At 42.6% G+C, this 17,510-nt stretch overlaps 1 protein-coding gene across 2 annotated transcripts in view; it reads left to right on the forward strand.

The window, feature by feature from the left end:
* The first annotated feature begins 2,025 nt into the window (after positions 1-2,025).
* polr3e (polymerase (RNA) III (DNA directed) polypeptide E) overlaps positions 2,026-17,510 on the forward strand; it is a 19,904-nt gene continuing 4,419 nt past the window's right edge. Inside the window, exons 1-18 of one of the 2 annotated variants that reach the window (XM_017483607.3) lie at positions 2,026-2,202; positions 5,030-5,139; positions 5,247-5,297; positions 5,418-5,495; positions 5,605-5,720; positions 5,831-5,913; positions 6,024-6,131; positions 7,598-7,647; positions 7,773-7,892; positions 8,403-8,488; positions 9,946-9,990; positions 10,078-10,169; positions 10,256-10,376; positions 10,518-10,599; positions 10,738-10,797; positions 11,661-11,818; positions 11,936-11,997; positions 12,137-12,621. In XM_017483607.3, the coding sequence (XP_017339096.1) occupies positions 5,101-5,139; positions 5,247-5,297; positions 5,418-5,495; positions 5,605-5,720; positions 5,831-5,913; positions 6,024-6,131; positions 7,598-7,647; positions 7,773-7,892; positions 8,403-8,488; positions 9,946-9,990; positions 10,078-10,169; positions 10,256-10,376; positions 10,518-10,599; positions 10,738-10,797; positions 11,661-11,818; positions 11,936-11,997; positions 12,137-12,621 (1,836 nt within the window). In that variant the 5' untranslated portion in view covers positions 2,026-2,202; positions 5,030-5,100. The remainder of the gene's footprint in view (positions 2,203-5,029; positions 5,140-5,246; positions 5,298-5,417; positions 5,496-5,604; positions 5,721-5,830; positions 5,914-6,023; positions 6,132-7,597; positions 7,648-7,772; positions 7,893-8,402; positions 8,489-9,945; positions 9,991-10,077; positions 10,170-10,255; positions 10,377-10,517; positions 10,600-10,737; positions 10,798-11,660; positions 11,819-11,935; positions 11,998-12,136; positions 12,622-17,510) is intronic. The other variant, XM_017483608.3, reaches the window with a different exon arrangement.

Here is a 17,510-nt window from a genome sequence, read left to right on the forward strand (position 1 = left end):
TTTCTAATTTTTAAAGGGGACAGAGGAGTGAGGACCTGCGTTGTTTTTTTGTTTAGTTTTTTTTTTAGTTTATTTTGTTTTGTATTTGTTTAGTTGTATTGATGTAATTGGTGCTATTGGTGCTAATAACGCCAAGGTCATGTTTTTGGTAGCTCTTTGGTCTCCATGATGCTGTAGGAACAGGTGTATTTATACTGAGTTTATGTGACACGTGCACACAGATGAACTTATTACATGAACTAACTAGCCTATACTGTGTGTACCAGTTTTTGCTGAATGCATTACATACACATGCTGTTTATTGTTATTCAAAAGTTACTTTCATAGTCATAGGACTCTTTTCCTGTATGGAGATCTAAAAGATTTTTTTTTTTTTTTTTTTTTTTTTAAATCTCATCAGTAAGAAGCAAGTTGCATCATGGGTCAGAATGTCAAACCCTAAGAAGAGACACATTCATTCATTGTTACTCATGAGTGAAGAGTCGAATAAAGCTAGTGGCAGTAGAGCTTTGGGAGCTTTGGGCCCAGATTTATTGTATTTGTAGCTGAACATGTCCTGAAGCTGTGTGCCAAATTTCACATCTTTTTACCACATGGTTCTATGGGCTGCCCTAGCCAAAATAATACAACCCCAATTCCGAAAAAGTTGGGACAGCATGGAAAGTGCTAATAAAAAGAAAGAAGAGTGATTTGTGAATGTACTTTGACTTATATTTAAACAAAACAACAAACCGATATCCTCTAATAATACTGTATTTACAGAAATGTAAATCTCAATAGAATTTAACTCTCTGTTTCACTCCGTTCCGCTCACCTCATGTGCGTTTTCCCTCCAGACAGGTGTGTGATGTGAAGAGCCTTTACAGGGATTCGGTGCTCCTTACATTGTGCTGTGCAGAAATCACATCCATTATTCAAAACGTCTTTAGTTCAAATGAATTCATTAAATATGCCTATGGTTATAAATAATGAAATGAGTAAATGCAGCTAAAAAATATATGTACAATCTAAAAATGTTCAATAATTGAATTAATAAATAACACAGGATTTATTATAATAAAATATTATAATTATAAAATATTTTTTATTTCATAATGCCCTTTTTCATTATTCATTAAACAGAGCTTGATCATGTGGAATGTCATGACGAACATACTTTTAAAAGAATTGAAATAACAGCAGCTACAAAAAAATATTAATGTCTACATTTGGGATTTACTTCCATAACAGTTTTATCCATGAAACTAGTAAATTAAATCAACATGATGATGATGATAATGATGATGATGGCATTAGACAAGCAGAAATAGCTATCAAATGTTGCTGTGTTGGTACTATATCAAGGGTGCACATGATGTACCTTTATATATATAAATTATTTCAGTAATAGGACATCTATTTTTTGAAGAAAACCATTCAATGCAGTACGGGTCATTTTGACCCCCTTTATGCATCTGTGAAGGTTTTTTTTTTTGGTTCAAGCATTGTAGGGTTAAATTTCAGAAATCTAAAAGGTGTGCTTCATACCTGACACCTACATGAACACTGTACAGTTGGTTGTGTGACTGTAAGTCATTTCCTTCAAATGCTATTGGAGTTAGAAACGTGTATAACAATGTCCTATGTAACTTTAGAGACGGTCCCTATATTTCCACATATGCGTGAATATCGAACGTCCAACGACAAGCCAACTTTATTCCAGTGATCTATTATATTGCTGCAGGTGGTATTTGTGAATAGGTTTTATTCATATCACAGTGTTCATTTGGGTGTTTCACAGATGAACAGTGTCATAATCAGAGCTGTGGTGTTATTTTTAATGACAGGACAAACAACACCACATAACATCAGTATACAGTAAGTATGAGGAAAATAAAGAGTTACATCACTGGTATGATGATAACTTTTGATCTGTTTGGAACAGGAAAGTCGAGAGAGAGAGAGAGAGAGAGAGAGAGAGAGAGTGTGTGTGTGTGTGTGGACAGTAAGTGCACTCCACCGCGCTGCATTGTGGGTAGAAAAAGCAGTCCGCTTTAGGCTCTGCTCCTCCCCACGTGTCTGTAGGAAGAGCCGGATTCAGAAACATGGTATCCGACACAGTCCTGCACTGCCAGCAATGAAGTTAACGTACACGGACGAGGACAGTGGAGAAAGTTGACGCACTGCGACAGAGAAGAGTCAAGTCTGTCTTAAACACCTCAGGTCTGAATGTGGACTTTTAACTGTTATCTAATAGAACCAGGATAGTAATGTCGGCCTGAAAACGTGCCGAGGCTTGCTTAGCTATCACGTCATGTAGCTAGCTAGCTAGCTAGCTAACTAGCTAACTTTCATACATAAGCTGGAAACGTTTGTAGCACCTAGCATGTAGTGTTCTCATTCATGATAATGGTCCAACGCGGATGTTCTCAGGGTTTTAGCTGGACCACCAGGAGGATTATCCTGAGGATCTTCACTCATAAGTAGTGGATTGAACAGCTTTAACACTGATATATGCGCGACTGTTTATAAAGCAGCACTGAGATTTCAGTAAGACTTCTTCTTGGATAACAAAATAAATAAACACTAGTAAATAAACCCTGACATGCAGGAGGATTTTGAGCAGGTTAAGTGATCTGGAGAAGAAAGAACAATAAAAGACACGGCTAGATGAAGTGAAGACAGTATTAGTGTGGTGTGTTAGCAGCCAGCTAGCTGTACAGTAGGCTTTACAAATCCTTTCGAGATGTTTATATTGACAGAGTTGTCTGACTTTGGCCTGATCCTGTTGTGTTTTGATCTTTTTTTCCCTATACTCTAAAAAGAAAGAGCAGTCTGTAGTGACTTGCTCAGGCTGATGTGCTAGCATTGGTGGTGTTTCATCCCCAAACAGCTGCGTTTAGGGTTTTTAAAGCTACACTTTATGACTCCAGCGGTTTATTCTATCTAGAACTGTAGTTTCACATTATAAACGGATCAGTTTGGCTTTAAGATACATTGCTGGTGTTTTAACGGAATGACAGTCACACTGATGACGTCATGATTGCATCAGCTATATTAAAGTGGCTTCCATCCATCTATCTATCTTCTGTAGCGGTTATCCTAGACAATCAGTACGTTTACATGGACAATAATAATCCGATATTAACCCGATTTAGATGATACTCTGATTAAGAAACTAGCATGCAAACAGCGATTTCTGATTAACTTAATCCGACTAATGTCCTACTCGAAGTAAACACAAATTGAATTAAGACATGTGGGGTACTCCTGTTTTAGTCGCATTATCGACGTGCATTATAGACTACGTTTACATGCTTAGCAGTAATCTAATTATCGACCTTATTCTGAATAAGACAATATTGTGATGAAGGTGTTTACATGAGTCGCTTTCGAATACTCCTTTCATGTTCAGGTTTTACATGTTATAGAACATAGGTTGATTAACAGCACTCGTCATTACGTCCCCGCGCCACGCCGTCCGACGTCCCCTCCAGAATTTCACGTATCGACATACAGTTGGTCTTCGTTATGGGACCGTATACAGTTCTGGGTGTTTTTATTTTTACGAAAGCTTCAAGTGCGGTTAATTATTTGTCACGCCGTACGTGCAAATAGACGACTGCTTGAAGCCGTGGGCTGCGTCCCAAACCACACCCTTGCACGTATTTCAGCTACTTTATAGACAGTATCTCGTCTATTATATAGGAGGCAAGTACGCGGTTTGGGACGCAGCCGTGCTCTCCTGTTTCCCGTCAAACGGTTGAGCACTGCCGCGTGTGTACATGTCCTGTCGCAAAATGCGGTGAAAACTCCCACACGACTTTAATAATGTGATTATTGGTGTATGTGATTGTGCCCTGCGATGGATTAGCACCCTAGGTTCCCCACGACCCTGAAGGATAAGCGGTGTAGAAGATGGATGGACTATTTATTTATTTATTTGTTTGTTTGTTTGTTTATTTATTTATTTATTTTTACAGCTTTGTGTTCTCGCAGTGTCCACAAGGGTTTCCTCGAGGTTCTCTGGTTTCCTCCCACCAACTTAAAACATGGTAGTTAATTAACTGGCTACTAAGTGTTAATCTAGTGTGTGTATGCGCGCATGGCACGCTGAGATGGACCAGTGTATCATCCAGGGTGTATTCCCAGCTCACGGCCGGTGTTCCTGGGATAGGCTCTGGGTCCACTGCAGCCTTGATCAGGATACAGTGTTACTGAAGAAGGATGAATGAGTAGTAGCTTTGTTTTAGGGATGTGTCCCTGCTGGCCTAATCGCTGGACCCATGTTAGATATGACACTTTCCAGTTTGGTTCTCTGACATGATGTGTGACGTTGACTGACAGATCTTGCACGTGAATGCAAGACAGCAGTTCTGTGTTCAGTTGAAAGTGCCTTGAAACGTGCAGCGTTATTCACCGTGTTGACGTATTTTCCACTGAAACAGTAAGTCAGGGCTTTTAAAATAGCCAAGTGAGTTAAGCCGTATTTAACAGTTAGTACCATGGATTTTTATCATGTCGGGGGCGGGACACTTCACACTTTAGAGAGCATTTGATTGGACGGAAAATCTGACGAGAAGCTGAAGTGCAGAGTGATGTCATCAAAACTGTTGATCCGTATTAGTGGTAGAGAGAGAGAGACTGTAAATTTTGAATGCGTACATCTTCTAAACGCGAATTTCGTCCTTGTTTTGGAGCGCACTAGCGTATAGATAACCTTAAGGCTGACGTATTCATACTAAAAGCCACAAAACGTCCATTTTGCCGTCATAGGGACTCGAAAGCGAAAGAATAAAAGACCTTTCCGAGCGTACTGTTGTGTAGTTGACTGTAGATTTGGCCTCTTTTCGAAAATATTTTCGAGCCCATGTTCCCGAGCACACGCACCGTATGATTTACACCAAAGTGTAGTCTTAGAAAATTAAAGTCTCAATGTTTACTCGTTCGAAATACTCTCTACAGTGAACAATAACTGCTTTTTCATAGGGACTACATTGCGATAATCAGAATGCCACAGCGGTGCTAACGTCTGCCGTTTTGTCTCCAGAAGTTGTTGCATGCTGTGCTGCGAGCGCTCCAGCGTTTCTGTGCTGCAACTTTCCTCCTCGTCCCTCCACGATGGCCAGCGGAGAGGAGGATGACCCCATTATACAAGAGGTCTGTTTCTGACCTGTCGTTTTTCTACAGAGAATGACAGCGGTGTTATTAAACTCGCCACAAACACTAACCACTGATTTCATTTGCTTTGTCCTCCTTTCTTGAAGATTGATGTGTACCTTGCCAAAAGTCTTTCAGACAAGCTGTATTTGTTCCAGGTAGGAATAGCAGTTAACATGCACTACGTCTAAGGCTTATTGTGTGTTTTTGTGGTGGTTTTTTTTTTACGGTGTAAGGTTACCGTGGTTGTGCTATATCCCAAATGTCTCCCGTTACAGTATCCTGTGCGTCCTGCTAATATGAACTATGACGACATGACTCATTTAACAGCAAAAATTAAACCCAAGCAGCAAAAGGTAAAGCTACTTTTGTAGTGTATTAGACACCTTTTTTTTTTTTTTCCTCACCCCTTTTATAAACTTCCTTTATCATGTGACGTGTTGTACGTCTTATTCATACGTTCAGGTTGAAATTGAGGTGGCGATTGACACCATGAGTCCGAACTACTGCCGCAGTAAAGGGGAGCAGATTGCGCTGAACGTGGACGGCACGTCACTGGAAGACTCCAGCACTTACTCCATGTTTGTAACTTATTTGATGCAAGATTTGTCCTTCGAGTTCTTTTTTCCAAACCCTTGAGTCCGTGTTTTTTTTTTTTTTTTTAATTCATTTTTCTTCTCTTTTTCTAAAGTAAAATGATGGATAAGCAAACATTCTCATCGATTCAGGCAACAACAAATACGAGTCGCTATGCTGCTGCAGTGTTTCGTAAAGGTAAGGTACGGTGTGTGTGTGTGTGTGTGTGTGTGTCTCTGCTCTAATGCGTCTGTTACTGCTGAGTAGTGTAACGTTTGTCGGACTGACTGACTGACTGTTGTTGGCAGGTGAGCTTCACCTCACGCCATTACAGGGCATTCTGCAGATGAGGCCCAGCTTTTCATATCTAGATAAAGCTGACAGTAAACACAAGGAAAGGGAGGCAGCCAATGAAGGTAAGTGAGCGCTTCGGGTTTTACTCTTCTATTTGTTTATCCTGTGAAGTGGGGACGATATAACATTGATATTGTTAGAAATTATGTAAGGAATAACACGTGACAGGCCGTGCTGTTATACAAAAATAATATGTTGTTTATAGTTAGAGTTGTGGACTGTCTGAGAGACAACAGTCATTCTCTCTGTCTCTCTCTCTCACACTCTCTTTCTTTGTCACACTCTCTTTCGCTGTCTGTCTGTCTCGCTCGCTGTCTGGCATGCTCTGTCTGTCTGGCGCGCTCTGTCTGTCTGTCTGGCGCGCTCTGTCGGTCGCTCTGTCTGTCTGGCGCTCTGTCGGTCGCTCTGTCTGTCGGTCGCTCTGTCTGTCGGTCGCTCTGTCTGTCGGTCGCTCTGTCTGTCGGTCGCTCTGTCTGTCTGGCGCTCTGTCTGTCTGGCGCTCTGTCTGTCTGGCGCTCTGTCTGTCTGGCGCTCTGTCTGTGGCTCTGGCGCTCTGTCGGTCTGGCGCTCTGTCTGTGGCTCTGGCGCTCTGTCGGTCTGGCGCTCTGTCTGTCTGGCGCTCTGTCTGTCTGGCGCTCTGTCGGTCGGTCGCTCTGTCGGTCGCTCTGTCTGTCTGGCGCTCTGTCGGTCACTCTGCCTGTCTGGCGCTCTGTCGGTCGCTCTGCCTGTCTGGCGCTCTGTCGGTCGCTCTGCCTGTCGGTCGCTCTGTCGGTCGCTCGGTCGGTCGCTCTGTCGGTTGGGCGCTCTGTCTGTCTGGCGCTCTGTCTGTCTGGCGCTCTGTCTGTCTGTCGGTTGCTCTGTCGGTCGCTCTGTCTGTCGGTCGCTCTGTCTGTCGGTCGCTCTGTCTGTCGGTCGCTCTGTCTGTCTGTCGGTCGCTCTGTCTGTCTGTCGGTCGCTCTGTCTGTCGGTCGCTCTGTCGGTCGCTCTGTCTGTCTGGCGCTCTGTCGGTCGCTCTGTCTGTCTGGCGCTCTGTCGGTCGCTCTGTCTGTCTGGCGCTCTGTCGGTCGCTCTGTCTGTCTGGCGCTCTGTCGGTCGCTCTGTCTGTCTGGCGCTCTGTCGGTCGCTCTGTCTGTCTGGCGCTCTGTCGGTCGCTCTGTCTGTCTGGCGCTCTGTCGGTCGCTCTGTCTGTCTGGCGCTCTGTCGGTCGCTCTGTCTGTCTGGCGCTCTGTCGGTCGCTCTGTCTGTCTGGCGCTCTGTCTGTCTGGCGCTCTGTCTGTCTGGCGCTCTGTCTGTCTGGCGCTCTGTCGGTCGCTCTGTCTGTCAGGGGCTCTGTCTGTCGGTCGCTCTGTCTGTCTGGCGCTATTCACTTGGACATACATAAATATTGATGACGGCATTAGGAGGAAATCTGATGTTTAAAAATTTTTTTTAATCTTATAATTATATACATGCGCGTAATTTAAGATTTCTATACGTTTTTGTCACGTGTAAACCAGTATGATATTTTCCTGCAATTGTATCCTAATAGCTGGAGACTCCTCTCAGGATGAGGCGGAGGAAGATACCAAGCAGATCACCGTAAGAGCTTCAGCTAAATTAAATGAATTTAGTGCACGTCTGCGAACTGTACCTTTCTGATTGAGCTTTCCAGTGACGGTTTGTATCGTAGGTATCTCAGAAACCGTGCCTTTTCTTTGGTTAAGGTGAGGTTTTCCAGGCCGGAGTCTGAGCAGGCCCGTCAGCGGCGCATCCAGTCCTACGAGTTCCTGCAGAAAAAACAGGCTGAAGAACCGTGGGTTCATTTACACTACCACGGTTTAAAGGTAGGTGTGACCCAAATAAGTCGGCCTGTTTCAAAGCGCGAGAGCCTAATCGGCTGTCATCATTGTTTATTGTAGATTATACCCTGGTTACAGAAAATACTAGTTTCTAATTGGTAAGCGTGTCTGTAGCTTTTCTTCAGTTTTAACGCTTTTGATGTAGGTTCTGAAGGTGTTGTAATCATGACTCTTCGACAAAACAATGGTATAGGCTAGGCCTGTATTTAAACTCAAATAAGGAAAGTGAATGAATTCTTCATGCACTATTACGCAAGGACATGTACTGCAGAGACATAACCATACGTCATACAGTGGCATGCTATCAATATGCAGGGTGAAGGTTCTGTTTGATTTAAGTTAAATCTATACGACGTAGCTAATGGATACGTGACGTAACGCTCACCAAAACATGAAATCGGTTTACTGGATTAGATTAAGCTGTTCAGATTGCTGCTAGCTGGATAGCTTTTGTTAGACTGCTGCTTTCTCTGATCTTGGTCATTCTACTTGTAGGATGGGCGCTCGGAGCACGAACGTCAGTATCTTTACTGCCAGGCCATGGATACCACCGAGAACACGGAGTTAGTGAAAACGCCAAGGTAAGTGTTCGAAGAACTCGCGATAGGGCAAAAAAAACCCTTGATTTATCATAATAAACAGACAGCAGTCCTGGACTCATGGATGTGTTGGAAGTTTTTTAAATTTTTTTTTTAAATACTTTTTTTTTTTTATATATAAAGTATAAGTTGCTGTGGTTTGTCACCTACATTTTGTTGCACTGGAAACCCATTCATCCTTCCATTTTCCATACCGCTTATCCTACGCAGCCTATCACAGGGTACTCGGGGCACAAGGCAGGGGACACCCTGGACCCAACCCATCGCAGGTCACAATCACACACGCATTCACACAATTTGGAAATGCCAATCAGCCTACAACGCATGTCTTTGGACCGAGGGAGGAAACCGGAGTTCCTGGAGGAAACCTCCCCCAGAGAACATGCAAGCTCCATGCACACAGGGCAGACACGGGATTCGAATGTCCAACCCCGGAGGCGCGAGGCGAGCGTGCTAACCACTAAGCCTCCAAGCCCGGGAAGCCCTTTTAGAAATAAACCCCAGGATCTAAAGAAATTACTCTCAATTTTTAATCTAGACATGACCAAATAGTGTTTACCAGAGGCAGACTGGGCCATTCAAGACTAACCTATGCATCTTTACTGACTGGTGAAGACCATCAAGCACATTTTACTGAACTGTAAATCCTTTGGAATTAAGAGCCAGCATTTTCATTCAGAGACCTGTTTAATATTTTTTTTTTTTTTTTTCTTTTCTTTTTTTAAAAGTACCATCTGAACAGATTTGACAGTTTTTATCTTGTATAAATTTTAAGTGTCTTATTTAATATCATAAATACTTATGGATGTGCCTTTTCTTTGCCGTGTGAACAGTCTGGTTGCTGACATGGTGTTAAAACTACATATATAAATATCTGGAAGCCCTTTCGATTAAAAAAAAAGAGAGATGCCTGATTGGACGGGCCGTTTAAATGGCTGCTACAGGCTGTCTAAAAGCCTTACTTTATATACCACAGTGTCACCGTTGTAGTTTGATTTAAATATGTAGCGGAAACACTCGTGAGCTTATCGGCACGTGTGATGAAAGCATAAAATGCAGGAAATTAACCCCCTCCCCCCCCAAAAAAAAAAAAAAAAAAGAATTTAAATAATGATAGCAACTCGCCCTTGTCATAATTTCTAGCCGTCCGGACGCAAGAGTTTTATCATAGAGGGGACATCTTGTTGCGGATGCCAACCTGACCTCGAATATTAAGGGAATATTTTTGGAAAGCGTTTCTATATTTTCATATCAATTATAAAATTGTTGGCAGCGAGAATGGATGTTTTTGATTCCTGTTTATTTTCCGGGAAACACCCTAAGTAGAATTAATTTTTATGATTAAAGGCATCCTGTAAAGTTGTCATCATACAGTATAAAGGCAAGCATCATGTATAGTTGGTTGGATTGCGAAGCTAATCAGGCTTTTCTTTTACCAGTGAGTATCTGACCATGCTTATGCCTCCACTGACGGAAGAAAAAGTGTAAGTAAAAATCCCTCCGTCCCTAAATTTCCTTCAGGTTCTCTCAGTAATTTTTTAAAAAGCTTATAAAAATGTTGCGTCTTTTAGGGTTAAGCCAATGGGACCTAGTAACGTGCTTTCTATGGCCCAACTACGTACATTGCCACTTGGAGATCAGGTGAAGACCTTGATGAAGAACGGTACGTTTATTAGTACATGTTCTATTTCAACCCGTCAAGACCTTTCGTATTGCAAGATTTGATAATTATTTGGGTATCTGCTTCAGTCAAGGTCATGCCGTTTGCCAATCTGATGGGGCTGCTTGCTTCGGGCACAGACTCCACTGCAGTAATGCGCTGCATACAGCAGGTGGCGATGCTCGTCCAGGGAAACTGGGTTGTCAAGAGGTGCGTGTTGTTTTTGTCCTAAACACAATAAATCGCTCGGTATAATAAAGTAATTGATGTTAAAATAAATCTATGCGCCTTTATTTGCCGACTATTTGTTTAATAAGGCGTTAATCATTCTTGTGAATGATTGTTTTTCAGCGACGTCCTGTATCCCAAGTCCACCTGCAGTCCGCACAGCGGCGTGCCTGCAGAGGTGCTCTGTAGGGGCCGCGACTTTGTGGTGAGTTCGCGCGAAACACCAAATCGCTACGCTACACCGTGAAACTGATTTGACTCGCTTTTATCCGATTACATACGGTGCAATCGCATAAATAAAAGTCTGTTTGCACTGATTTTTATTTATTTATTTTTTTTGTAGATGTGGAGATTCACAAACGAGCGATCGCTCATGAGAAAAGAAGTCGCTGCTCTCACAAAGGTAGGTCGGATGATGTTCGGCATGGAGCTCGGCTCAATGTTGTTAGGGCTCGTTTATATGTAGTCCATATTTTATGTCGGGATATAAAACGTATTTGAGAAATAAAGGAGGCTGAGTGGGTGGTAGGCATGCCTGATGATGTTTTCCCGGCTCAAAATTTATTATAAAAAAAAACAAAATCACATTTTCGTTACATTATATATATATATTCATTTATTAGTAGACGCTTTTATCCAAAGCGACTTACAGATGAGGAAATACAAGCAAAGTGGAGAACAATACAAGTAGTGCTACCATACATGATCTTTTAATCGAGTTCTAGAGAAGCAAAGTGTGCAGAGTAGATGTGTAAGTGCCAGAGCAAGGGTTATTTATTTATTTATTTAAGTATAATGTGGGGGTTGTTTGGCGTTTTGCCGGGGGGCAAAAATGAAAAACTTTATAATAACCTAGTTGCGTAAGTGTGCACACCCCTAAACTAATACTTTGTTGAAGCACTCCGTCTTGACTGGATTTTTGTAGCTATTCATGATTCCCTCCACCTTAATAAAACCCGGTGTTCTGGCTGAAGAAAAGCAGGCCTAAAGCATGATGCTGCCACCGCCATGCTTCACCGTGGGTGTTGTGTTCTTTTGATGATGTGCTTTTATTGCCCCAAACATACCTTTTGAAATTATTGAATTAATTATACCTTTTTTTTTGTGGACCATGGCTTCGGTGTAGGATGAAACCTAGTAGATTCTACAGAAACAGCTGGTCTTTATGTGGGGGTTAATCAGAATTATTTCACTGATGACAGCTGTATGATAAATACTTTTGAATATGAGTTTGAACGGGCCTCATGGTTTTTATGGTGCTTTCAGCTGCCTCCTGAGGACGTCAAGGACTTTTTGGAACAGATGGCTGTTCCCAGAGCAAACAGAGGCTGGGAGTTCCTGCTGCCTACAGACCACGATTTTGTCAAGAAGCATCCTGATGTGGCTCAGAGACAGCACATGCTGTGGCTGGGCATCCAGAACAAGTAAAATGAATTGCGAAACTATTGCTTGTTGACGAGTTAGTGGGTTTACGGTGCGTACAGAACGAGCGATGCTTCTTATTTGGTGTAATGAGTGTATTCACGTTTGTGATTTTGCAGGTTAGAAAAAGTTTTCAACTTCTCAAAGGAGGACTTCCTGCACAAGAAGGATGCGCAAATGGGTATTTATCTGAACTCTGTAAACGGTCTCCGTTTTGTCTTTCAGTGCTGCGTTCTTGCAGACCTTTGTCTTTGCTAGATCTGTCTTACGAACGAGTCCATATATATATATATTTGTGTGTGTGTGTGTGTGTGTTTCAGACTCGGTTCATGTTAGCGGTGAGCAGCGTCTCAAGGCAGCTCGCGAGAATGCACGGGAGCGTCATACCTCTCTGCAGAAAGAATTGGACGCCCGAAGACTGAAGGCCGCCTCCATGTCTTCTGGCTCCGGTGGGACTAATACAACAGTGCAGATTAAAGAAGAACCCATGAGCGACTCTGAAGAGCCTATGGACACGTCCAGTTCAGTTCCAAACGGTTCAGTCAACGGTTATCCCTCATCAGACTCCCCTAACACGGACCTCCACAGTGAGTACGGGGCAGCGCAGTCCCCTACCCCAGAGCTCCAAGACTTTGTACGGAGCACTTTCCGGAAACACTTTGTGCTGTGCCTCAGCGAGGTCAAACGCCTGTTCAACCTGCACCTGGCCAGCCTTCCTACAGGACACAGCCGGTTCGGCCACGTCACAGACCGCATGCTCCAGGACACGATCCTCCACAGCCACTGCAAACAGATCCTAGTGCCTGTGAGTACATTTCAAGACCTGATGCTCCTTTCAAAACGTCACTGTGCCTTGCAAAGGCAGCGTCAATCAGTACCAGGACTGCACGGTTATTGCCATAGTGATAATTCCGATTATTTTGATCAATATTGAGATCACGATTATTAATTGATTTTAGGGACAGCATATTTTTATGAGGGTGAGCAGAGAGGGTTAAGGGCCTTGCTCAAGGGCCCAACAGTGGCAGCTTGGCAGTGCTGAGGCTTGAACCCCTGACCTTCTGATCAGTAACCCAGAGCCTTAACCTGCCAAGCCACCACTGCCCCTTTGATCAGTGCGGAATTATTTAATAAAGAAGTCTGAATTAAACCCACCTCGTAGCGTTAACATTGTTATTAATTTCCTCCGCCCGACGCCGCTGTGACTACACGAGCATGTCACAGTCGCGGGTTCGGGTCATTTTGCTGGATTAATAAAAGGTGACGGTTTGAGAGGCGGTTTGTTGAGAGAAACAGATGATTACAATGTTACTTTGTTCATCATAATGGCTTCTTTGCAGTATTTACACACTTGTTCGGTTGTTCGGTGTAGATGCATTTTGGACTTCCTGTAGTTTTTTTTATTCCGATTGTGTTGTACATCTCCGAACAGGTCACTCGCACCGGTGCTCCTAAATATTTATTCACAGTCGCACAACGTACTTTTCAGTCGCAAATGCGAGTAAAATGGTCTCACTGTAGAGCCCCGAGTTTACCTGCAAAGTTTTTTCCTGTTCGGCGTGATGACGTTTAATGTCCCCGACGACCTCTGTAGTTCCATTTAGCATCATGTTAACGTCATGATTTCCCCTCGCGCAAAGCGCTGGAACACGAAGCGGAGCTGGCAGATCGAGCGCTAAAATGCTCTCGTTTCTGGGTTTTGGCACTACAAAATCCCTGCGCCGCTCTATGGTGATTGGCTGTAAGTTTAGGAAGCGCTTGTTTTGATCTGCAGCGGAGGACGAACTTTAAACGTCAGTATCGCAGCCGATCATGTTCATTTAATCGCGGGCAGTCAGAATCATAATCCCGATCGATATTCGATTAATTGTGCAGCCCTAATCAGTAGGTTTACATGGGAAACAATAATCCAATATTAACCCGATTAAGACAATATTCTGATTTAAGAAACTACCATGTAAACAGCAGTTTTTGATTACTTCGAGTATGACTTTAGTCGGATTATGGTAAACATAAATGGAATTAAGACGTGTGGGGTATTCCTGTTTTAGTCGCATTATCGACGTGTATTACAGACGTGTACACGCCTCAATCACACTATTAACGTCGTGTGGGAGTTTTCACCGCATTTTGCGACAGGACACGATCACACACGGCAGCGCTCAACCACTTGACGGCAAACAAGAGAGCACGGCTGCGTCCCAAACAGCGTACTTACCTACTATATAGTAGAAGAAATGCATGTATTTCTATATACTATATCATAGGTAAGTACGCGGTTTGGGACGCAGCCCACGGCTTCAAGCAGTCGTTTATTAGCACGTACAGCATGACAGATAATTAAGTGAACTTGAAGCTTTCGCCAAATAAAAAACACGCAAAACGGTATACGGTCCCATAACGAAGACCAACTGTATGTCGATACGTGAACTTCTGGAGGGACGTCGGACGGCGTGGCGCGGTGACGTAATGACGTGAGCCGTTAATCGAGCTATGTTCTGTAACATGTAAAACGGGTACATGAAAGGAGTATTCGAAAAGCCACTCATGTAAACACCTTCATCACAATATTGTCTTACTCAGAATAAGGTCCATTATTAGATTACCGCTGTCCGTGTAAACGTAGTCAGTGTCGAGTAAAACAGAAGTCAATACTTTCCTGTGAATTCCTACAAGCGTATCTTTTGTTGTTTGTTTTGGTGATGTTTCTTCGGAGCGTTTTTGTTGCTTCAGCAGTACAAGCACAGTTATTTGAAACGATCCTGATTCCTTTTGCTTGATTTGTAGAATTATAGTCATGTGTTTCCAGTTAAATAAATGTAGTAGGTCAAGCAGAACAGTTTGGGAAGCATGAAGCCTTTCTTTTTATTCATTATTATTCATTAATCCGTTCTGTGACGTTAACCCGCTTGTGATTTTATGAATTTGGATCCACCGGGAGAGCAGCAATAACAAACTCGGGGAAATAACCATGCGACATTCTTGCTATTGTTAATCCTTGCACGTTAATTACTCTGAGCGATTGGTCGCTAGCTAATCGTTTCCAGTTGTACAGATGCGGTACGTTTTGTCTTGCTTATAAGACGGATTCCGAACGAAATAGTTAGTGACTGTTTTGTCTCGCTAGATTGTATTTCTCAAGCGTTTCCTTCTTCTTTTTTTAAGTCGCTTAAGCAACAGTCTGCTGTAAACACGCAACAGTTTGAAGAGTCAGATAGATGACGGTAATCCGATACAGTGATGTTCTGCAACGCTTTGAACGTGCTTTTAGAGACACTTCTCATCCATGTTCTGTTGAGGAGCGTTGCGCAACCCGCTGTCCTCTTTAAGGAAGCTGAAAACAGAAAAAAATACAAGAAATATTTCAGTAAGGCGAGAGAGAGAGAGAGAAACTCGCTAAGAGTATCATCTATCAGTAGATTATACTCTTGCATGAAACTAGCCAGTATGAAACTCTTCCAGTAATGTGTTTGTATGAATTCTTTTACATAGACTGTATTGTGCTTCACCTATTTTGCATAACGTACACTGGGGAGCTCAACTAATCAGGGCTGTGGAATAACAGTGAGGCAGACAGTAAAGAAAGATGTAGATTAGAGAAGAGCGTGAGGCATACATGTTTTAATTCTACGTTTGCCCGCTAATTAAGAAATTCCTCCAGCAGGATTTTTGTTGTCTTTTAAGCGAAATAAAACGTAAATAAAATTCTGGAGCCGCTCTCACTCTGCTAGGTCAGAGTCAGATAAGTGTGTTCAGACGCTAGCGAGGCCCGAGTTGAACATGGCGGGAATAAACCCTCCATCCATCATTAACTATAACTATAAGGAATTTCCTTATACACAAGTCCACAGAAGTGCATTGTAAGAATTGGTACGTGTATAAGTAGTGTACGATCATACACCAGATTTATTATTTTGCATGTTTCTTGTACCAGTTTATTACTTTTGATGTGTAGCTTAAAAAAGAAAAGAAAAAAGAAAGCACTGAAGCTGGAAATGGAAATTGATGACCTGTGTGTAGCTGTTTAACTCGTTCTTTGCTGCACCAATAAAACAGCCTAACAATAGTAATGTCTAGAGTCAGATTTGATTTTAATATTTCTTACCTCAGAACCTTGAAATGATCTAAATAGCTTCCTATAAACTTGGTTTGTAGCCTAGTGAGGGTTATATCATGGTAACGTTATGTAATGGGACACAGAGTCAGCTGTGTTGTATCTAGTAGACCAGTGGTCCTCAACTAGGGGGGCGGAGAGATGGGAACGGGGGCGCAGGTTGTTTTCAAGAAAGAAAAAACCCCACACAGACAGGGCATCGTTTGTGCACTCGGTGTATTTTATTGCTTTTCAAATAGGATGTGTATAAATGAAAAACCCCGCGTTCCCTCTCCCTCTGTGTTTTCTTGTTGCTGGGGAGAGGCGGAGCTTATCCTGTCTTTTATCTGTCTATTTTATTTGTCAGTGTTGCCAACTTAGCAATTTTTCAGACCCCTTTAGCAACTTTTTTTGGGGGGGGGAAAGCACCTAGCGACAAATCTAGCGACTTTTTGGACAAACCTTAGCAACTTTCCAAATGTCTCCAGTACTGTCCTGCAAGCGCGAGGTCTTGCTTTCCCGCTGCACTCTCACCTCTCTCCGCGTCTGCTCTGTTCAGTGAGCGCCCGAGAGCCGGAGATTTAACGACGTCACGGATAACGAGACGCGCCCTTCGTCCCAATTTACATCCTTCATATACGAATGTTTTTAGACCGCGAGACGAATGGAATGCAACATGTTTTACATGTAAAATAGTCCACGTTATCACAGCCTAGTTCTCTTGTTCAAAGCAGTCACAGTGTTCAGAAACGTTTTTCATCATTCATGTTCCAGACCTGTCCGTTATATAGTTTTATAAAAGTCATTTTAAAAAAGATCAGTAAAAGTTATGAAAAGTCATTTAAAAAAAATCTATCTATCGAAAACAGATTATAGATTAGGACAGGATATATATAGATAGGTTTTATATAGAATAGATCATTATACCTGCTCTCCTCCAATAAGGCGCAGGGGGTTGGGGGCGTGCCACATGATGGAGGAGGCTTGGGAGGGCTTTAGTTATAAAAGGTTGAGAACCTCTGCACTAGACAATCACCTGTTGTCTTTGGTTGTCCTCATTGTGTAGCCTAATCCAGGTTTGTGTGTTTTAGGCATCATCCTTTGCTTTGGGTTTTGGGTGTGCAGGGGAGGGCAGGAAGACTTGAGTTATACTTACTATTAATGGAGACAAAGCTCATTACCAGTCAAGTTGAAGCTAATGCCTTTGGGAGTGGAGCAGAGTCTCCTGTCTGTGTGTGTTCACGGACTTTACTGTAATCCTCAAGCTCATACTTGCTTGTTTGAAGTGGTGTGTGTGTGTGTGTGTGTGTGTGTGTGTGTGTGTGTTTAAGGTGCTTTTGGGATGCGGCAGTCTGATTACATCCCAAAAGCCTACGGCTTATCTCGACTTATTCCGAGATACAAACCTCAACACAGAAGGCTTGAGCTAGAATGCACTTTTCTGTGTTTTATATTTTCAGTGTCATTGTGTTGTCTTGTTTGGCCTGGATTAAAAAAAAAAAAAAAAAAAAAAAAAAAAAAAGATTAATATCACTGAATTAGACTTGTATGTTGTGTATTATGTAAATTATCTCCAGGGTAACCGGAGAAACCTTATCGGA

This window comes from Ictalurus punctatus, chromosome 13 (genome assembly GCF_001660625.3).
Source record: "Ictalurus punctatus breed USDA103 chromosome 13, Coco_2.0, whole genome shotgun sequence".
Lineage (NCBI taxonomy): Eukaryota > Metazoa > Chordata > Actinopteri > Siluriformes > Ictaluridae > Ictalurus > Ictalurus punctatus.